This window comes from Mustela erminea, chromosome 14 (genome assembly GCF_009829155.1).
Source record: "Mustela erminea isolate mMusErm1 chromosome 14, mMusErm1.Pri, whole genome shotgun sequence".
Lineage (NCBI taxonomy): Eukaryota > Metazoa > Chordata > Mammalia > Carnivora > Mustelidae > Mustela > Mustela erminea.
Window position 1 is genome coordinate 67,025,923 of NC_045627.1, and position 22,319 is coordinate 67,048,241.

Below are 22,319 nucleotides of genomic sequence, written 5' to 3' on the forward strand. Positions count from 1 at the left end.
CCCTCTGTCCGCCCATCCCGGGAGTCAGGCCGCCCATCTGGGTACTCACCGCTCTCGTTCTTCTCGATGACATCCACCACCTCCCCGGCCTGGAGGCTCAGCTCCGAGTTTTCCTGCTTCTTATAGTTGGACACCACCACGTACTGTTCCAGGATCATGGGCTCGGCGTTGGTGTCGGCACCTGGCGAGGGCAGAAAGCACGCGGTGAGCCAGCGGCCGGCCATGGCCCCGCGGCCGGGGCGCCCCCTGTCCATCGGGGGAGGCTGCTCCGTCGCCAGCGCCGCTCCGAGGGGCCGCCCGTAGCCAGGGCTCGCAGCTCGCCGGGCCCCAAAGACAGGCCATATAGCAAGGCCCCACACCGGCCCGCTGCGCCGCGGGGACCGGGGGACATGGGGAGCTGGGCTGGAGTGGGGGGAGACAGCTGGGGACAGGCGGAGGCCCCGGGAAACGGGAAACGGAGAGGAAGAGCCCGCCGCTGCGATGAGTCAGGCACAGCCCGGCACGAGCGAGCGGGAGGAGAGGCCTGGTGCGGACGTGGTCTCCCCAGACCCCTCGGCTGGCAGGGGCGGGACGCGAGGGCCGCCCATGAGAGCTGAGGCCGAGCAGAGGAGAGAAAGAAAGGCAAGGCAGGGAGGAGGGCTTGTGCCTCTCCCCCAGCCCCTGTGAACCCAGAGGAAAAGAGAGGCAGCGGTCCTCCCCTCGGGAGGGAGAGGGAGCAAGCAGGAGAGAAGTCTCCACAGCCCGGGGCCCAGGCGAGAAGTCAAGAAGGTTTGAGACCGCCAATCACTGGGGTTTACTCGCAACCCTTAAATAGAAACACATGAGACCCATCGAATGAGGAGCCAGGGGTGGAGGCAGGGGAGGGGGAGGAGGGCTGAGACTGTTTACTTGAAACCCAAGAAGAAAGTCCCAGCGCCAGCAGCCAGGCGAGCCCAACCCGCCCCCCGCCAACTTTTCCTCAAGTTCGGCTCACCATGGCGCTGCCACTGAGCCCAGGGGCCTGGTGCAGACACAGGAGGCTGAGGCCAGCTTCACTCCAGCCTGGCTGCTGCCCTCTGGCCACATGGAGACTGATTCAGTCGCCCTCTACCTTTTAGTGCTGGATTTTGTGGTCAGGCTTTGGGAAGCCTCCAGCCGCCCCTGGCAGTTGAAAGGTCAAAAGGTGGGGCTCTGCAGAAGGAGGGCAGATGGGCTAAAGGCTCCCAGAGATGGGGACAAATATCTAAGACAGGGCATGTCCTGCTAGGAGCTGAAAGGAACCATAAACCAGAGACCTATTGGTCACCTCCTACAGGAAGCCTTCCCAGATCAGCCACAGCCCAAAGGGAATTCCAAGCACACTTTATGTGTCTACCACCCTATACATCTGTCAATCTCCTGGAAGGCTAGCGGATTCACACCACCTACATGGCTATAGAAATGGCTGAGAGGGTCCCTAGGCTCCCTTGATGCTTTGGCCTACAGTAACATTCCTTACACACCCGAGTCTAACTCAGTACATGTTCTGTGTCAGGCACATAGCCTGTCCCGTTTTATCCTCACCACAACCCTTCTACCTTCCCATTTCACCAAAGACAATTCAGAGGCCCAGAGAAGGCAAGAGACTTGCCTCAGCACACACAGCTGCTATGAAGAGAACCAAACTCACCGAGGGTTTTATGTTCAAGCCCATCTCTCTTTCCGTTAAAGAACTGCCTCTATGATTTCTGTTTCCAGACACCCATTCTTCTAGCACAATGATCTTCTACTTGGCTCCACAGAATTGCCTGGGCGGGGGCGCTTTTAAAGAATACCGAAGCCTGGGTTCTACCCCCCAGAAGTCCAGATTTAACTGGTCCGTGTTTTTTGGACACTCCCTCCTCCCCCGTGGTTCCCAGGTGCAGCCAGGGAGCAGAGGCACTGCTTAGACCAGGGCAGGGAGCAAGTGAAGGAAAGAAACCCAGTGCCCCACAGTTTTCTCCCAAGAGGTGGGGGCCCTGTAGCCCCAGCTCAGCCCTCTGGAGCCCCAGAAGGGACCATGTCCCTACTGAGCCCTGCCACATGGATCTGCACATGCACAGCCCCAGGCAGCTCCACCAGAGCTGGGATCAGATTTCAGGCAGAAATGCAACCAACAGCTGGGCAGCGGGACCAGCCCACTCTGCGGGGATGGAGCCAGGTCTGCGCCTGTTGCTGCCAGCCGGAGAGGGGCAGCGCTGGGCATGGAGCTGACAGCAACTGCCTCCCACTGTGCCCCTGGGGGGACGGCGGTGCCTCTGTGGCCAAGAGCCCCTCTTCAGTGAACCTAAGGCAAAAAGGCCCAGCCCCTGCACTGTGAGATACAGGGGCTCCCTATAGTTTGTGGGAAAGGCAAACTCAGGCTACAAACAAAAGCGGAGTTCCCAGTGAGTTAGAGAGTTTCCAAATCCCAAGAGCCCAGATGATTCCAACAATTAACAGCAGACTCTCCGGTGCTCACTGATGGATCCACACGATGCCAAGCACCTGACCACATCATTCTGTTGTCTCATTGGATCCTCAAAACAACCCTACGTCGTAGGTTCTGTTAGAGACCCATTTTTTATACATAGGCAGAATGAGGCTTATGAGGGTAAGTTTTCCCAAGGTCACACAGCTGGGACTTAAACCCACACTCACCAGACAGGGGGTTGCTTATGTTCTGAACTTCTCCTACTATATGCCACCTGCAGAGAGCCACTGATCCCTGGCTCCCAGAGGGACCCTGCCTCACCCTATCTCCAGGCCTTGGCCTTGTTTTCATTAAACTGGAGTGTGGATTCCTTGTTGACTGGTGCTACGTCTGTCTGTTCAGCAGGACACCGGGCCCATTAGGTAGCAGGCATTCAGCAAGTGTTCGCAAAATGAATGAATGAAATAAACAGGCAGACAGATGAACGGAGTGATTTAGTGGTTTGTTTTGAGCCACTAGAGCTAAACCAGGCAGGGCCTCACCTCTGACATCTGGGAAAACCAGACAACTGTGGAAAGAGGAAAGGGGAGATGGGGAAACAGAGGCACAGAAGAGCAAGAACTGTTGAGTTTGTGGCTAGGAGCTGCTGAAGAGGACAAGCTGGGGTGCTGGGGAGTGGAGAGACCTTAGCTTACTTTAATCCAAGCCAAGGAAATCTGAGGCAAGATTTCAAAGAGGGGAAAAATCCCGCCCTCGCCGCGCTGGCCCTCCCAGCCCCTTGGAAACTTGGCCTAAGCGTTCTGAAGACTGACGTTTTGGGACCCAGGTAGAAAAGAGAATGTTCTCCAGGGATTCCAGAGCACAGAAGACAGGCGGTGGCACCTCTTGGAGGCTGTCCCAAAGGCTGTGGGACAGAGAGAGGGACACACAGACACTCTGCCCTCCTGGCTGCTCTCCCCTTCCTTAGCACGGGCAGACTCCCAGCTCCCTCTCTCTGGCATCTGCCTCTCAGGACATTGCCTGCCCAGGACTGCCCGGGCAGGCGTGCGCTGCGAGCAGGTATCCAGATGAGAAAGCACTCGGCAGGCGGGCCGGTGGGTGATGTCATCCCACAGAGGCTGTTCTGGATCTCCTCCCAGCCAAGGCCTGGAAAATTGGGGGCTGGAGGAGTCAGCCCAAAGTAGGAGGGAGGGGCAGGGCCATGGATGAATCCTCCAGCCTCTAGACGGGGAGGGTCTGACAGAGGCACAGAGAAGGGCTCTACCCCTTCTAGAGAGAAGAGGCCCTCCCAGGTTGGAAGGGGACTTTGTAACAGTCTCGTCCAGGGATGGGCCCCTTGTCACTCGGAGCCCCTGGCTGGATGGGCTTGGGCTCTGGCAGATCCCTGGAACCCTTCCCCACACCTGCATTCCTCCAACTACCACCTGGATGGACCCCTGGCTTTGGCCTGATTCTGCCTGCCAACCTAAACTTCTAAAGTAGAATTTTGCCAAGTCAGTCCCTTGCTCCAACACCTTCAATGGGTCCCTGTTGCCTACAGAATAAAGGCCAAATTCAAGTTCAGTCTTTCTGACAACGTGAGTTCCCCGGTTCCCTGACACATAACCCACCTGTTCCAGGCCACATTCATGACTCAACATGCATACTGAGGGCATCATGTGCCCACCACGCTGTTCTATGTGGGTTCTTACCTGCAAGCCTTTGCCTTAGCTGTTCCCCTTGCCTGGAATGCCTTCCCTTCCTCCACCAACCCCAGTTCTCCCCAATCATCTCTGACCCTCCAGGAGCTCCCTGATTTTACTCCAGCCATGGTGTTCATTCCTGGCCTCTGCTGGATATGTTTGTGGGGCGCAGGGCCCCAGTCAGCCATGTGCTTTAGACGAGAGTCTCCCTGATGAGAGTTGCCCCAGGCCTGGTGCCATAGGATAGGGCACTGGCCTCAGTTGCCTGAGATGATGCAAAAGCAGAAGATTCAACTCTGAGGGTCTGAGGGTCCAGTCCTGCTTTGCCCAGACTACCTCTGTGACCCTGGGAGGGACGCTCAACCTCTCTGAGCTCCACTTTCCTTGTTTGTCAGCAGGTACAGTACCAGTTCCTACCCTCTGTGGGTTGTTCTGTGCATGGAACTAGGTGACAGGGTTAATGCCCTATGTAAACTATAGATACTATTTATAAAGCAAACAGGAAATGGGAGATTTAGGGAGGAGCAGGAGGGGTTCAAGTTTCCCTGCAGCCTCAGAACCAGCAGGCAGCTCAAGGCAAGCGCCAAAGGCGCCAGGAAAAGGGTGGCTATGGCTGTCCCCAGAACATGGCTCCCTCTAACTGCACCTCCTGGCTGGCAGGGGATCCTCGTCAGCTGGAGAGCCAGATCAGAGCACCCTGGGCCCACTCCGGTGGGGGAGGCCAGGCTGAGCAGCCCCAGGACTCTCATCTTCAAGGATCCCCCCACATCAGCCCCTTACCTCTAAGTTTCCCATCTCATGCACTCTCTGACATTCCAGATGGGGAAACCAAGGCCCAGAGCAAGCTGGCAGCTTGCCCAAGACTCCAGCCCTGAACTCCTAGTCTGGCTGGTTTTCCCCAGCCCACACTGCTTCCCTTCAGCTTCTCACTCCAAACAGCTGGGCTCGTCCTAAAAAGCCAAGCCCTGTGGTGGCCCCCACCCCAGGCTCCCCATGTTCTCAGGGATCCCCCCCAAACCCTGGCACCCCACAAAATGTCCCTCCACGCCCCTCACAATCAGTTCCTCCCAAGCTGGACTTGGCCTGCCGGCTTCTCTATAGGCCCCTGGGCGGCCAGGCTATACGTTTCGTGAATAAAATGTATTGTTGTAGGCCAAGTGGGCTCTGGCTCGCTGGCTTGTAGAGAGGGGAAAGAGGGACAGGAGCCCAGTGATTAGTCAGGCCCCGGGCCCTCGTCACAGTCAGCACCAGAAGGAGGACTGCAAAAAGCCTGGGACAGGCAACGGGTCCTCCTGCCTGTTGCCTTTCTCCTCCCAGGACATGGGCCTCCCATTCCCTGTCCACAGCTGTGGTGGGGAGGTGCTGAGCCTCGGGCTGACAGCTGGGGCCGGCCCAGCCCCTCTGACCTCTGACCCTTCTGCCTCAAGCCCCCAACCGCGAAGCCTGAATCTCTGCTCCCAGCTTTGGGCAGAATGGGTGTTTGTTGGTGTGTGTGTGTGTGTGTGTGTGTGTGTGTGTGTGTGTGTACATGTGCATGCGCATATGCCTGTGTTAGCACTCTTAGAAATGGAGGGGCTCCTGGAAGCCCCTTCTGGAAGTCCCACTCCTCTGTGGGCCACTATCTCCCTGCAGCAGCGGAGAACCCTGCTGTCTAAGGCTCCCCACCACTGTCCTGTAAGACCAGAGGCTGAAGGAAAGCCCCTGACCTCTGGCCCAGCTCTGCTTGGACACAAGGCACAGGCCCAAGTCCCTGAGGCCCATCCTGGTCCAGGCAGCCCAAAGCCTGGCCAGGCCAATGAGGCAGAGTCTGCTCCAGGCTCTGGGGCACGGAGGCTGCCACACCAGTCCCAGGTTCCCCTGCCCTGCTGCAGCACCCCGGTGAGGACCACTGGAAACCAGGCTGCAGGGTCTGAGGCTTTGGCTCTCTGCCCCATGTTAACTGCCCAAGGTGAGACTGACCATCTCTGGGGGGCCCTCCCCAGCGGGGCCGCCAGCGGAGCGAGAGCACAAGGCGACAGCCTCCTTGCCATCGCCTGAGTGCTTCCCGCGTGCCGGGCTCCCTGGGAGGCAGCCGAGCCCTGCTCAGGGAGGTCAAGTTCACTCAGCCAGCACCCAGCAGAGCCGGGGGACCAACCCACACGCTACGGTCCACAGTGTATTCGTCTACACAGGGTGCTCTGTGGCCATCACCCACTGAAGGCTCCGAGCCTGGACCTGAGGCAGTGAGTACAGCCAAGGGAAGGGCAAGAGGGGGCCCAGCGGATGGCCGGCCTGCCGACCAGGGGCCGCGGCCCAGCCCAGGGAAGCATGCGGCCGGCGGCGCCCACACGTGCGTGCCCGGGACACACATGCTCGCACACATGCACTCAGGGCAGTACCTGTCACGTCCTTCCTGGGAGACTCAGCCCAGCTGGAGAGCCACACTTCCGAGTCCCCCACGGGAGCAAGCAGCAGCAGGAGAGAGAGGAGAAGCAGAGGAGGAGAGAGAACCGTTAGGCAGGCAGGAGGTCTATGGGGCAAGTGGCCGCAGGCGCTGCTTTGGGCCACGGGCGGAAGGCGGGGGAGGGGAGGGGAGCGATTTCCTGGCCTGGGGCTGGCTGCTGGGCGTGGGCCTGAGTGATTACAGAGGCGCTGGGACCCAGCCGGCTGGGATGGGGATAATGAGGTGTCTGTCGAAATGCAGGAATCCTCTGGAGCACAGAGAATCCTACACAATCCCTGCCTGGAACGGGGCCCATGGCTTATCACTGGCTGGAGAAAGCAGCCTGGACATTTCTCTCTGGCCGTGTGGGTGGGTGGCTGTCCCCACAGGGCCCGGTGGCTCTGAGGAACCTCACCAGGCCAGCAGGCTCAGCAGCACGGACCTGGAACCTCAAACATTCAGAGAGGGAGAGCCCAGGGCCGGTCTCCGGTCGTGAGGCACCTCACCGCTGGTGAGGTCTGATGTCTTGTCCAGCCCTAGCCCCAGCCCTTGCCCAGTGAGGAAGACAGGTCAGGGCAGAATGGAAGAAAGCCTCATTCTGGACTCTCTAAAACACCTCGTCTCCAACCCAGGAGGACGGGGACCTTTAGTGACCCTCAGAGATGAGGGCTCTGTCCTAGGCTCAGACAACTACGTCTGATCTGGGCCTCAGTTTCCTCATCTGTGAAATGAGGTTAGAAGTGATCCTCCTGCCAAGAGGGAGAAGCAAAGTCAAAGAACCTAAAAGAACACATGACGGTGCAATGTGATACAGTAATGTGATGAGGCAGAAAGCTCTCGGCTCAATCAGTGGGGGGAACAGTTCTAGAATATCGGAGGGCCAACATGTAATAAGCATGGACAGTCTACCTCCAGGATTCAGACTCATTTACTGCCTATAACAATCCCTTGAGGTGGGTATGCATTTTTCACCCCATTTTACGGGAGAGGAAACCGGCCCAAGTTCTCACAAGCCCAGAGCAGCGGAGCCAGAAACGGAACCAGGTCTGGGATCAGAAAGGCGGGTGCTTTCTCTGCTGAATTTCTCATTCCCTCCAAAGGAGCACAGTGTTGGCTGCAGCAGCAGCAGGCACAAAACACTGAGCTGCAAGCCTGAGAGGCACCCAGTGCTGCTCAGGAAGGCTGCCTGACCCAACAACACATGGTAAAGACAACCGTAACAGTAACAGCAGCAAAGTTTATGTAGCATTTACCGTACACCAAGCCTAATGCTGAACACATACATATGGTCATTAATTTGCTTTTCAGAATAAACCTACAACGATAAGGTACTCCCTCCACTTCGTAGATGAGGAAAACAAACCAGAGAGGTTAAGTCATTTGCCCAAGGTCACACAGCTAGTGTGTCCATGTCCATCTCATGTGGGGACACAGACTTTGGGAGATCACTGGATGCCACCCACCCTTTAAAGCACCTGATTCTCCCTTGCTCAAGCCATCTACCAGTTCAGGCTGGCTCCCCATGCAGAACCGAGAAGCCCGGGCCTTCCAGCTCTCCCTGGAACTAGCAGAGAGCCCATCTGGTAGAGAGGTTTAGCAAGGCCTCTGGAGTCTGACTGTGCGGATTTTCCCCTATGATGGACTTACTGAACCTCCCTGAGCCTGTTCCCTCTCTTGTAAAAATGAGATAAGACAATAGACTACTTCCTAGGTAACTAGGAGGATTAACAAGATAAGAGGCAGTACGTGCCCAGCACCAGGAAAATCAGCCTTCTGGAGCTGCAAGGCTGACAACCAGACAGTGTTTGATAGTGAATGTGCCAAGAAAATGCGGGTAGCCGGTCCCAGATGCCTTCCCTGTAGACACCCTCCAAACGCCCGGTTAGCTGCAACGGCGGGTAAGAGACCCTGGAGGCTGCATCCAGAAGCAGGACTTGCAGCCAGAAGTTTCCATGGGCTTCAGGAGCCATGCTGACTCGGCTTCCATGCCCTGGCAGAGCTGAGACTAGGTGGACACACCTAGGCCCTCTGAGGCTTGATGCTGGGGCTCTAACTCCCTGCTGCTGTACCCCAAAATGGGGCCAAGTAGGCTGTCACCCGGCAAGGCCATCTGAGGCACCCTAGTGCCAGGCCCACCCCAGCTCCAGCGTCCGGCTCCACTCAGCCTGATGCCGCCCCAGCTCAGGGGGTCCACATCTCCAGCTGTCTCTGCGGGATTTGTTACTTTGTACCACTTCCATTTTGGTTTCTTTTGGGTTCTTCAGAAGGAAAACTTTTGGGAAATGCTAACTTCTCTCAGCGAGCCAAGGGAAATGATTTGGCTCAGGCCTGGAGAAGCGAGGAAGACTTACTTTTCTGGAACAAGGGTTAACAAACTTTCCCTGAAAAGGGCCAGAGTTGGTCTTTTAAGCTTTGGGGGCCACGTGGTCTCTGGGACTACTTACCTTTGCTGTTACGGTACAAAAGCAGCCCCTGACAATCTGTAGAAGGCTGAGTGGGCTGTGTGCCAATAAAACTTTATTTATAAAACTACATGGTGGGCTGGGCTTGGCCCAAGAGTTGTAGTTTGCCAACACCCATGCTAGAAGATGAGGGCTGTCAGAGAGCCCTTCCTGTCTTCCTCAATGGGGGGTACCCCCAAGTCGTAGGAGAGAGAAGTGGGGACCCTTGGCCCACCAAGACTAAATGCTTACAAGGTCTATGCTCCTGGGATGACTTTCTCAATAATTATCTTGAAGGGCCTGATGCCCTTCCAGGTCCTTGGGGTCTGGGCATTTGGGCAGGCAGAGGGTGGGGAGCAGGACAGGAAAAAAATCCCTCAGCCTCTGGAAACTGAGCGCCACTGCTAAGTGTGGAACAACCCAAGCTCATACCCACCCCCTGCAACCCCCATAAGCAGGCCTTCCCTTTGCTCTCCAAAGGAAAATGGGAAGTGGACCAGAAATGGGCCTGTCTTTTTAAAAACATGATTTATTTCCCAGTCCCCTGGATCTGCAGAATTAATCCAGTTCCGCTGCTCCCACCCCAAAGCTCTCCCCGCTTTGGAGTGCCTTGTCTCCAGCCCACCCGAGCAAGCCCTCTCCCAGGGTGGGAAGGATACCTCCCCACCCCCCCCCAGGCCTCCTTACAATGAACAGAGGAGGACCCTGGCTCACAAACCCGGCCCTCCAGCCAGGAGGCAGACAAGGCTGCTGGCTGCGGGCTGGGAAAGCAGAGACAGAGGGACAGGACGAGGGAGCAGGGCGCAGGCACAGCCAAGGGAGCAGCTGTGACCGACACAAACCAAAGGCTTCCTGCCCTCCGGCTGTCTCTCCAGCCTCTCCTGGTGGCAGAACCAAGGGCCCTACAGAGCAGGGGCAGGGAAAAAACCAGGGGCTCCAGACTGGGAATCTGCAGGACTGGTTTTGCTGACCACCCGCTCTGTGACCTGGGGCAAGGGGCTCGGCTTCTCTGAGCCTCAAGGCTCGCTTCTGTCAAATCAAGCATTTGGGCCTAGCAGCAGCCAAGGTCCTCGGGTGACGTTCTAGGCTCTCCCTGCAGAAACCTGCTAGTCTGCAAAATACAAGTGTTCCACAGCTGACATGAATCTTTCCAGAGAAACAGAGCACCTTTCCAGGGAAACCCACTTAAACACATGCTCAATATATGGAAACTCAAGTGGAAAAAAAAAAAAAGGGCAATTAATTCAAGAGGCATAGAGTGCAAGAATTCTTTAAAATCTTGCTTCTTATGCTTATCCTGCCACTCAGCTCCCTGATCTGGGGCTTTTAGCCATTTCTCTGGGCCTCTTTTCCTTCTGTACAATGGGGATAAAAATACTTACCTCCTCTTCTTTGGAAGGTTTTTTTGAGAGTGTAGTGGCCTGTAGTGCCTGTGAAAGTTTTTGGAGGGGGAGGAAGGAGGCCCCTGGGACAGAGGGAGGGAGTGGGTGATGGGGACAAGCTGGGGACTGCAGCAGCATGGGCTGTGGGCAGGGAGGCAGGAGGCGGGGAGATGAGGCCCCTCCCATGGTCCACCCCCAGCCCTCCTACCCCTCCCACAGCCTGTGCTCCCATTTTGCAAAATCAGCCAGAATCCAGGCCTTGAGGAAGCCAGGTGCCTGCAGGTCCTGGCCAAATACGGTGACCCAAGGCCACTTCTTAGACGCTGAACCTGCTTCTTGTCTGGTCCAGGTGATACAAGAAATCACGTAATGGTCACACAGGTGCCCCTGACTGTAAGGAACCCCCAGACAAGAGACACCCAAGTACTACATAAAAACACACCTGGACAGAACGAAGGGAGAAAAGGACTGGGTCCTAATACAGTTTCTTTTAAACTTGACTAAGTCCAGAGCAGTGAGAAGTGGGTTTAATTTGCCCAAATCTAGTCTCAAACCACGTTTCCAGGAATCCTTCCCTAGTGTAAAGCAAGTTCCACCCATTCAAACTAATAAATCCAGAGTGGGCTGTGAGCCCAGGTAGGAGAGACAGGAGAACAGCCAGCGGCACGATCTCCTTCGAGAAGGAAAGCCAAGCCAGAGCTCAAGGGACGGGGGCAGGGTCACTCACCTCCCCGGCCTCCATAGCCCAAGCCCAGGGAGGGCCCCTGGGAGGCGAGGAGAGGCAGGGACCCTGCCAGGGGCCCTGAATGGAATGAACACCCTGTCTTTTCCTCGTTCTCCGTGTCCTTGAGCCCTCAAGACCTCCCCCTCCTAGGGAATTCTATTGTCCTTCCTTCACTGTAGCCCTGAACAGGGTTCTCCAGAAAGCCTAGTCTTTCTTCCTCTTTTATACAACTAAACTTCACACACGGCTGAATTTCTTGGGTTTCCTATAAGCTCCGTTTCTTTTCCTTGATTGACTAAGCTGCAGGGAAACACAGCCTCTGCTCTCAAGCCAAACAAGGGGCTGAAAGCTGCTAGCTGTGCCACTTACCCGAGGGAGAAGGAGCTGCTTAATTTGCCAGGGGTGGTGGTGGTGGTGGTGGTGGTGGTGGCATAGAGCCCCCGTCGCAGGCACTGCCGGGGCACAGGCATGAAGGAGCTCAGATCTTGACAGCAGCCCTCCCGGGCCAGCAGTCCTTTGCAGAGAATAGTTCCTTTACAAAGTAGTAGTGAGGCCTACGTGATAGAGTCACTTGAGGCCCGGAGAAAGCATGTCATGAATTAAGATGGCTCAGAAAGAAAACAAGCCATAGTTCAAACATGTATTCCAGTCTGAAGCCACATAGGTGCCAGCTTGGTGACGTGCATGAGGGTAAGGCGTGCACGCGCCCGCTCAGGTGCTCAGCAACTCGCACCTGATCCAGGGTGAGCGGCAGCCTCCAGCTCATTAGAAGTCCTCCCAGCATGAAAAAAAAAAAAATTATGCCCCTGGACTGCAGCCGTGAGGGGTTAATGTAGCCACTCAGACCCCTGGCCCTGCCTCCCACTCTCATGCTTTCCAAAGTGGGGCTCGCCTCAGGTGCCCGTGGCCCAGGCCACCCCACAGGGCCCCACACTGAGAAGGGCCCTGTGCGCGGCTTCATGCTGTTCTCTCATTTGAAATCTTGAATCATTTATGAACAAGAGGCCCCATAATTATGTAGCCGGTCCTGCCCAGGGCCTGAGGTTTCAGGGCCACAGAACTCTGAGCTAAGTAAATAGAAGTACTCAAGAATAAATTTAGTAGGACTGGATTTCTGAGGCATATCCTCTCGTAGACAGAAGGCAAATCCTAAGTGGGAAGACAGGCCATTGTCTGTCTCCAGGTTCCGTCCCCACCAACATCTCGGCTTCTTGGTGGTATTCCAAAGGCTAGAAGAATGCATGTGGGGACTCAGGAACAGAGAGGGCAAGAAATTTGCCTAAGATCACACAGCAAGTGAGTGGCAGGGCTGGGGCTAGAAATTGTACCAGTTCTCACTTTCTAACACTCATGCTAGGCACGGTGCTAAACATTTTCTGAGCTCTAATTTCATCCTTACGACAATCTGTAATTTACAGATGCAAAAAGTGATGCTCTTCTGAAGGCCCAATAGTAAGACTTAAGCCAGACTTGAGCTGGGAATTGGGAACAAAGGGGCCTAAAATAGGGGACTTCTTTCTCTGGATTCTCCTCCCCCACTGGCCAAGGGAGGCTCATTATTTCTGTCGGGCTTCCCTTTGTACATGCAGCCATAGTCCTACTCATTTTGCTCTCAGTAAGAAGGGGTCTGCCTCCTTTCCCTGGAGCTGCCTTTCCTGGAATCCAGACTCTGCGTGGGGGCAGCCCAACCCCAGGCAGGAATGTGCTGCTGACCCTTGGGCCACTGAGCTGAGCAGTCAGAGAACAGTCAGCTTCCCTGCTCAGGTGGGGAATGGGGTAGGGTAGGGGCCCGGCTGTGCCTGGAGCCCTTCCATAGCCCTTCGGGGACTAGATCCAAGAGCGCCCCTCTAGGCCATGACCAGGGCCTGCAGAGACAGTCCAGCACCTGTGGGTTTCGGCAGAGGGGCCCTGGAAGCCTCCAGAAGCTCTGCAGCTGCCCAGAGGGGGCTGCTCTGCCAGAGGGCGGCAGGCAGATCTGCTGTTGAAAAGCCCCAAAGCATCCTGGTTGAAGACAGGTGCTGCGGTTAGTCAGAGGAGCCGTGGGTGGGCAGAGGACAGAGGGGTGCTGGGCGGGGAGGCCAATGGGGCTCCAAGCCCCACTCCCAGCAGCTGCTGCCTGACCCCACAGTAGCCCCTTGGGCTGGGTCTCCCTCTCAATTCTCAGGTTCTCACCTCGCCCCACACCAGGGTGATGGTGTGCAGAAAAGAGACAAACTTAACACTGTTCTGAGTTCCAGGATCCCAGCCACCTCACCACTCCCTGGTGTGGTCTGCCTTGGTGGTCCTCTCCCACTTACTGGGCTATCCCCCTCCCATTCCCCCACCCACCAGCTCCCCCAGCCAAAGCCAGGATCTGTGAGGATGAGGCAGCATCAGAAACAGGGAACAGTGGAGTGGGACTCGGTGAGCAGCTGCTGGGTACCTGGGTCCCCAGCCCCCCGTCCTCTGGTCTGTTTGTCTTCCTGGCTCAGTCTCCACTAGAGCCACGATTGAGTGAGTGATGGAAATTAACAGCCAGTGGACCCAGGACCCACATTCACAACGTGCAATGTCTTGTCTTCTCCAGACACAACTCTTGCAATCCTATTATCAATGAATCAACTGCCAATAATTTAATGAGCATCTACTATGCACACGGCAGGGCACCCCTGGTGATGACCAACTGACTCTCCACCATCTGTCCTCAAGCTTGGGGCACAGGGACACAAACACTTACCCAGGCGCTCCTGCAAGTGTCAGGAATCACAGGGGTGTGGGAGGGAGGCAGTGGGGCCCCCTCATCCACTTGCCTGGCCCTTCAAGCACATCGTCCCTTCCCGAGGCTGCCCAGACGCAACTGGAGGGCAAGCGGAGGCCAGACACAGCAGGCTGCACCTCGAGCGGGGGTCTGCAGGGGGTGGCGAGGCAGGGAGGAGTCCCAATGGCCTCACATCGGTAATGAGACCCTCCTCTGGGGCAGGATTCACAATGCTTCAGCTGACATTGATAGCTGACATTGACATGGTTGGACACTGCCATCATCAGAATGGGACAATGGCGGGGCTGAGGGGGCAGGGGAGAGGCAGCATTCATTCCTGAGCTGAGATTGAGGCTGACCCATTTTCCAAGTTCTGTCAGCCTCCTTCATCTTGCCCTAGGCAAGATCTCTGTATCGTTCACCGACTGTGTCAGTTGGCTCCACAATGTCTGGCTACTGCTATAGTCCCAGCAAGGATCTGGCACATAGTAGTGCTTAATCAAAATCTATTGCATCTCTCCAATCAGATCTGAAGTTCTTTCAGACTCTTAACCCTGTCAGCATCCTCACAGCACACCCTGAACAGAGTAGGGGGTACCCAGTAAATCTCTAGTGGCTGATGGAAGGGTATATACTCATTACACTCAGTCCCAAGGGCTTTGTGGGGAAACCGAGGCCCAGATTACCCCACTACCCTGGGGTTTTCTTGGCACCCAGGGCCCTGCATATTCTCTAATCCGGGTTATGTCCCTTGAGCCACAAACAAGCCTTCTCAGGCCAGGATGAGACCCTGAGCCTCGCTTGTGCTGGGCAGAGAGGCTCATGGAAAGACCCCCCAGGCCTGGCAGAACATCCCTGGAAGGCCCTGGCCCAGCATCTGCTGTAAAGCTCTTCAAAGAGATTATTTTAAAAAAATTTGTCCATAACCAATATGGTCTATGGCAAGATGGATGTTGCAGGAAATGGGAGTCTGAGCAAGAACAAGGGGCTTATCTATCCTGTCTGTTGGGAGCAGGGCTCAGCAGGGCTGAGAGCAGCCCCCCGTGGTGTGTGCCGGTAAGCCCTGGGCCTCTCCTCACCCCCATCCCTCTCTTGCTCTGCGTGAGTCTGGACCAATCCCCTGAGCCCTCAGATGCCACGTCAACAGAGCAGTGTGAGTGTGTGTTTGCGTGTGCGTGTCCGTGTGTGTCTGTGTGCCTGCACACACATCACTGCTTGGGAAATCCCCACATCTGGCTCACACGTGACTGAGCTATTCCCAGCAGGCCCAGCTGGGAGGGCCTGGAGGACATCGGAGGGTCAGGAGTGTGTGAGCTCTCTGGGGAGCACAGAGTTAACCCTTTGGCACCAGAGCTCAGGATCTTCAGCTAATGCCGGGCTTCTGTCCCCAGGAGAGGCCAGGAAAGAGAATGGTGCCCAGAGGGGACCATTGGCTCCTGGCTCCTTACACAACTGTGGGGAAATGGGGGCCTCCAGTCTTCACCTGCAATATGAAAGGGCTGCTTTTTCCTCTGTCCTGTCAATCACGGTCAATCATCAACCACTGGGGAGACCCCTCTGGCTGGAGGGTCCTTCCCCAATGGGGATCTATTGGGCAGATATTTAATGAGCACCTCTAGGTGCTGGGCGCCTGGCTAGGGTGATCACGGCACTGGAATTATAAGCCTCTTCCTTCCCTTCTTTCCCTTCTTCTTTTTTTTTTTTTTTTTTTTTTTGAAGATTTTACTTATTTACTTGAGTGAGAGACAGAGCACAAGCAGGGAGAGCAGGAGAGGGAGAAGCAGGCTTCCCGCTGAGCAGGGAGCCTGATGTGGGGCTGGATCCCAGGACCCTGGGATCATGACCTGAGCTGAAGGCTGACGCTTAATGACTGAGCCACCCAGGCACCCCATGTATGTTCCTTTCACAGGCAAGGACATGTGTCCCCCTGGAGACAGCTGGAACCAGAGTCCTCCTGATGACAAGGAGAGGGTCAGAGGTGGCCCGTTCAAGTTCTCTCCAGCCCAGGCACATGATTTAACTTTATAATTAGAGCTTTTTAAGCTTCAGTGACATTAGTGAATGAGAGGCCATCTGCGACAGCGTCTCTGAAACAGCGCCACCCAGCAGGAACTGCAGGGACACGGAAGACGTGGCGCCACGAATACTGAGACGGTGTCCAGATGTCCTCTGCACGGCGGCTGTCCCTCTCCTCCAGGCTGACTCATTTAAAAACCTCAGTGAACCGGGCTGGAAAGCCTTGCTCGGCACCCCCAGGCGGACTCCCTTGCACTCGGCCCCACCTCCACCAAAGCACTTGGGATGCTGTCTCCTAACTGTCCTGACGACAGGGACCTCATCCTACCCATCTTGGTACCCCATGACTTCCACAGCAGGGCCTGGCTGAGCAGGTGCACGGATGGTCGCTGGAGAACTCGACAAGGCCACCACGGCAGAGCCAGTGAGGTCAAATACGGGCCTGGCAGAAACCAGCTCCGGGGTTGGGGGTGGGGGGTCCAGGCCCAGCATCCCTTCAGAAACCGGCTTCCCGTGGCTTCCCCGGGGGAGAAGCTGCCACGAGTGTCCACTGAGCTGTGCGCTTAGAGCAGGGAGAGCAGCCAAGTTCATCCACGAAGCTGAACAAAGGGCCCTTCTGTACCGCCACGCGATCAAATACGAGTGAGAAGTGGCGGAGGGCTCCTGGTGACACGGAGGCCCCGGGGAGGGACGGTGCAGGGCAGCGAGCTGACACACGGGAAGAACTTGTCCCATCCAGTGTGTTAGAGCTGCACGTTTGCTCGGTTTCCCTGGGGGGCCACTGCTAACGTACAAAGACAGTCTTCATTTGGCCTCTCGTCCGCAGTCGGTCATCACAGCTTTATAAGGACCTCACCCTCCTGCCTGGGACACTTCGGCACCCAACCCTGACCCTCTTCCAACACGAGGGGAGAAGCAGCCCTCACATCCCTGTGGGGTTTCCTCCAACACTGCACCCATTAGCCAGAAGCAGCATCGGGGGAAGGCTCGCCAAGAAGTGACGGCTCCTCCTTCTGAGCACAGGGACGTGAAGGGACCTGGACATGGCCCACTTTCCTCGGTACAAGACTCCAGTTCTACCCTTAACAAATACATCTTCATCCCAGCTGCCTGGGTCACGTGCAGCCACGACAAGATCCAGGGGGCAAAGCAGAGAGAGACCGGGAAGAAAACTTTTTCTTTTTTTTTTTCTTTTCCCCCTGCAAATGTCTAATTCTTACTGCAACGCTGGAAAATGTTTCTTTGCCTTCACATTTCAGAACTGACCAATTATAAAAAGGCCACGAGCCAACTAAGTCACACACGCCACATTTCTGTTTCTAAACAAAGTAACCGTAGATCAGAAAAAGGTGCTAACACAATAAGTAATGCACATGTCCCCCACATCTTTGTTTTTCCACTGGCTTCACCATTACTGGAAATGCTGTGTCTTCTGTCACATGCCTATAAACCAAAGAACCGAAGTGAGGAACACATTATTTTCTGGCCGAGGGCTGCGGTGGGAAACATTTCTTTGCTGGACCACAATGTGGGTGTTTCCTACCCCCAAGAAGACAACCTTGTGGAAAGAAAAGGCAGACGGGAGTCTCATCACTGCCTCCTGATGAGGCCAGGAGGGAGACCAGTGCTTGGGCAGGCCCCTGGGCTGTTCTCCAAGCCGGGACCACTGGGCCAGTGCTCCCTGGCCCCCAACAGGTCCCACATTCCCTTGGTGGCCCACCATCTCCCCGTCTTGGGAGACAGCTGAGTGTCCCTTCAGGGGCTGCCCCATCAGTCCTCAGGCACCCTCACTGCCTGTCTACCCCGAACACTGCCATCAACCACAAGTATGACCCATCTCATACTTGCCCCTGGCTTGATCGCCCAATCCCTGGAGAGCCTGTCAACCCTGCGAATTCCCGGGCCCCACCGCAGAGAGGGTGATTCAGCAGGTCTGGGTAGGGCCTGGGGACTGCAGAGCACACCTCTAGCCTTTTTCTTGCTGTTTAATTCAGGGCCATCTTTCTAGTACTTTCCTAGTAGAGGAAGATGGGAGACAGCAGCGAGGGGCAGAGTAAGGTGAAGCAAGCAGGGCCGAGGGCAGCCAGGCTAGCTGGGGGTGGGGCAGGGGAGGCCAGGAGCCCTGCCTGTGCCGGCCGACCTGAGCTCCGTGTCCAGGCCAGTAGGGCAGGGAAGGCCGCGCTGCCTCCGGGTGTGGGAGGGAAGGCACAGACACACACGTGAGCAGTGTGTTCACTTTCTCCATCCCATCACTGCCACATGGGCTGCTCGTGGCACTGCCAGATCAATCAGTCTCCTTTCATTTCCAATTAGCTGGCTTTGAACTCCAGGGGTGACATCAGGCTGAGGACCCAGAGCCATGAAAATAAGAATTGTGTAAAAACACCAGCCCCCGTGAGATGTGCCAGAAGGCGATGGCTTCATGAGACACGTTCACTTTTGGAACGGCCTATCGGAGGGTGCCAGGAATGTCTTGGCCAAATTCTCCGAGCAGCCTGGGCCTCTCTCACTGACGATGGGTGGCTTGGGCAGAGAAGAAAGCCTTGGAAATTGCTATGAAAAGTCTTTGCTGATCTTGTCTCCAGAGCTTCCTTTCCAGACTCATCTCCTGTCATCCCCTCTCCTAACCCTTTCTCCACTTCCACCGGGCTGGACACCTCTCCTTACCTCATATTCCTCACCCTGATTCCAGCCTCTGAGTCCTTGCTCATGCCTGGCCCTCCACCGGGGGCAGCTGCCTAACCCCTGCACATCCCCAGCCTCCCCCATCTTCCTAGCCCTGTCCCCCTCTGGTTGACTCCCATGGCTTACGGATTGCAACCTAGCCTGTCTTGCAGTTAATGAGTCCCTGACAACATCCTGCTTTCTCGGTTGAACCCTGAGCTCTGTGGGGGCAGTGACAACAATCACTTAAGAGAAATGAAAGCCTCCAGGAGAGCTGCCCTCTGGATGGGGAGTGAAGGCGGCTGCTGCCCGCTGTGTCTTTGTCCCCCTCCTCCTGTGGCTGGATAGGGCCTATATCTTGGGGGAGGACAGTCCCAGAGGCCTTATAGACCTACTTTCTCTGCATTGTAATGGCCCTACTCACACTTCCGCCTAATTCTAAGGCCTGGTGGCAATGTGACCAGTGGGACCAGTTCCACCCACTCCCACCTTGGACAGACAGAGCCCTCTTAGGGCCTTCCTCTATAGGAGGAGGGTAGACAATCTTCATAGTGGCCAGTACTTATGGGCTTTAAGCAAATCCACTTCATTAAAAACCAAATTCATCCTGTAAAGAAAACTTTTCCCCAATTAAGAATCCCTTATGACCAGTAAGTTCCCTCTAGATGTCTCAGTCTAATTCTCTTGGGGCAGCCCCCATCCCAGTTTATGGACCCTCCTCCTAGAGGCCTTCAGAACCCAAGTCCTGGTCACCTGTGGATCCCCTAGGCCTTGGCTCAGGACGGAACAGACTTCAGTGGAAGAGGTTTGGATCAGAAGGGCCAGATTCAAATCCTAGGTCTACCTGGCCAGGTGACCTGAGGCAAAGTTCCTTAACCTACTTTCCTGGTCTATAAAATGGGGACAAGACCACCTCTCCAGGTTGCTACAAGGTTTACTAGCAATTATGAGATGGTGCACACTCTACCTTTTCCTGTCCGGTTGACAGGACCTGCTTCTTGGAGGAGGGCAAATAGCAAAGCCAGGGGTCTCTCCTGTTGAAGAGCTAGATACCCATGGGACTGCCTCCTATTCAGAATAAAAATGAAGACAGGAGTTCAGGTTTCGGCGTCAGACATCAGCAAGCATTTACTGTGCCAGGCACGGTCCTGGAGTTAACACTTCACAGGAAATTACTCATATTCAAGCCTCAAACAACCTGAAGAATCATTGTTCCCACGGCACAGACAAGGAAACTGAGGCACAGGGAAGTTAAGGACTTGCTTGAGACCACACCACTGACAGGGTCGGGACATGAAACTAAGTATTCTGGCTCCAGAATCTGGGTTCTTAACTCTACCAACTCTACCACAGTGGCCGGGTCTAGCTTCCATCTTCTCTGAGGTCAGGCCTGGAAAATAAATGCTTCCAGTGGGTCTTTCAACTAACGGACAAGAGGGAAGACCCACGTCTCCCCTCCTTTCAGAATCGATCAATACTTAAACCAGTAACAGTGGCAGCCGCCATCATTGGGAGCTCGCTGTGTGCCAGGACTCTGCTACTTCGATCCTTACGTTTAACGAGACCGACACTATTTTTACCCCCATTTTCCATAAGGGGGTAAAGGCATAAGGGGGTCAGCGGTTAGGCAACCCGCCAATCACAGAGCAAACACATGGCAGAGCTGGGGTTCCAACCCTGTCCGTCTGACGCCGAAACCTGAACTCCTGTCTTCAAGCAATGTGCTTCTGTGCCCGCCAGAGGAACCCGGATCGTATTAACTCCGTGCAGTAATGCAGATTTTACAACCAGTAAAATGGAAGTCGGGCTGAACTCACTAATTTTCCAAGGAAAAGGATAAAGTAAACAGGATTTCAGGAGGAACATCAACACTTGCCCAAAAGAACAAACTTGCCACACTCTTGAGCAACCTCATTTGCGTTCCGAGAAGACAAAGCTCCTCACGGGACCGCTGGAGGGTCTGGATCATCAGGCCGTCTGCGGGGCCGCACCGCGGGGCCAAGAGGAAACCGCGGGTTCCGTGGCCGCGTGCCCCCCCTGGCGGCAAAACTCGGAACTCTACAGCCGGGACGGGGAGAGAGGCAGCTTCCAGAAGTGAGAGGGGCACTGGGTCTTCGTCAGGTCTGAAGAGCACCCACTGCTCAGGGGAGAGCCTGCTCCAGCCCCCTCTCAGCTCGTGGAGGAAGCCAAGAACCACGACTGGCAACAGGACCTCCCCACCACTGGGCCCGAAGCCCCCTCGCTGCATCACCTCCAGGGACCCTCCTCGCTTGGCAGCAGGCGGCAGCTCAGACGTCATTTTAAGGGCGTGACGGCCAGTTTTACGGGTCAGCCTGGCCAGGCTCCAGTTCCCAGTTACCCCAGGGACCCCCACCACTCATGCCTCATGTGCTGCTGTGGAAGGTATTTTGCCGATGTGACGAAGTCCATGATTTGTTTATTTTGAGTGAGATCATCCTAGCTACTTGGCAGGGGGTGCTCAGTCAGCTGAAGGGCCTTGAGGGCAGAGCTGAGGCTTCTCGGAGGAGGAGATTTCACCTGTAGACTGGCGCTGGCCTGCCCTTGGACCTGACTTGTAAGCCAATTCCTTGTGAGAAACTTCTCGATGAGTAGCTCCCCCTGGGTCTGCTTCTCTAGTTGCTCCCTGACCAATACAGCAGAACCAGTGGGAGGGGGCCGGCCCAACGTCACATGATTGGCAAGTGGGGCTGACTGCCGCTCCCCAGCACCCACAGGAACCGCTCGTGGCTTCGACCCGATCATCCAAGTCCAGGCCACACTGATGGCAGCTCAGCTTCCATTGCTGCTGGAATTCTCATGACCTCTCACCTATCTCCTTTCCTGGTCCATCTCCACTCACCAGTCAGAAGAATCCCTCTGAGATCTAAGTTAGATCATGCCCCCCACCTCCTCAGAATCCCTTAGTGGCTCTTCAAAAAGTCAAAACCCTTGAAATGGCCTGAGAAGCCCTACGTGGTCTGTGCTGCTTCCCCCACCCCCAGCTACCTCTCTGCTCTCACCTCCTACCACCTTGCCCTCCACTATTCTCCACCCCAGCCACAAACCTCCCTTGAGCATGCTTCCACCCCAGGGCCTTTGCACTGTCTATGCTTTCACCCTGACTACTCTCCCTCAGGTACCCATGTCACTTCCTTGCTTCCCTCTAACAGGACATTCTTATATATACACAGTTCATCACCCTGGCGGACTGCAAACTCCTCGAGGAAAGAAAGACCCATCCCTGTAACCACAACACCCAACACAGCACCTGGCCTATAGCTGCTGGCACTCAGGAAGGTCAGCGGAAGTCTCTGGTGTCCAAATAAGCCATGCTCCGTCCTGCTGTCCCACCTTTGCCCAAGTGCTGTCCCTTGATCACCGCAGTTGCCTATTCTCTGCCCCCAACCAGCAAAATTGCTCCTCTTCCCAGATCATGTCCCCTGATTTGAGGATGCAGAGGGCCTTCTGTCCTGACCCACCCCTCATCCACGCACATGTGAGCTTGCACTATAACCAGCATGGGAGAGGGGGGGATGACCCCGCCACTAGTGCGGACCTGGCAGCAAGGTCTTCCCTCTCAAGGTGTTGGGACACAGATCACAGCCAAGAACACCCAAAAGATAGAATGTGGTCAGTAATGCACATGGTGATAGGAGGGGGCAGCTAAACACAGGAGAATCAGGGCTTCTCTGAGGTCACAATTAAGCTGAAAATGTTAAGAAGGGGCAGCTGTGTGAAACATCAGGGAACGGCATTCCGGGCGGCAGAACAGCAAGTGCAAGGCTGTGTGGAGAGAACAAGCTTGTTGTGTTTAAGGAACGGAAGGTGAGAGGCAGGACGG

The 22,319-nt window shown here is 55.7% G+C and overlaps 1 protein-coding gene across 4 annotated transcripts in view; it reads right to left on the reverse strand.

Moving 5' to 3' along the window:
- Nucleotides 1–22,319, reverse strand: part of SH3PXD2A (SH3 and PX domains 2A) — a 231,778-nt gene that overhangs the window by 57,409 nt on the left and 152,050 nt on the right. For 3 of the 4 annotated variants that reach the window (XM_032313658.1, XM_032313656.1, XM_032313659.1), the window contains 2 exons: nt 6,471–6,515; nt 50–181 (listed from right to left, as the gene is read on the reverse strand). In XM_032313658.1, the coding sequence (XP_032169549.1) occupies nt 50–181; nt 6,471–6,515 (177 nt within the window). The remainder of the gene's footprint in view (nt 1–49; nt 182–6,470; nt 6,516–22,319) is intronic. The other variant, XM_032313657.1, reaches the window with a different exon arrangement.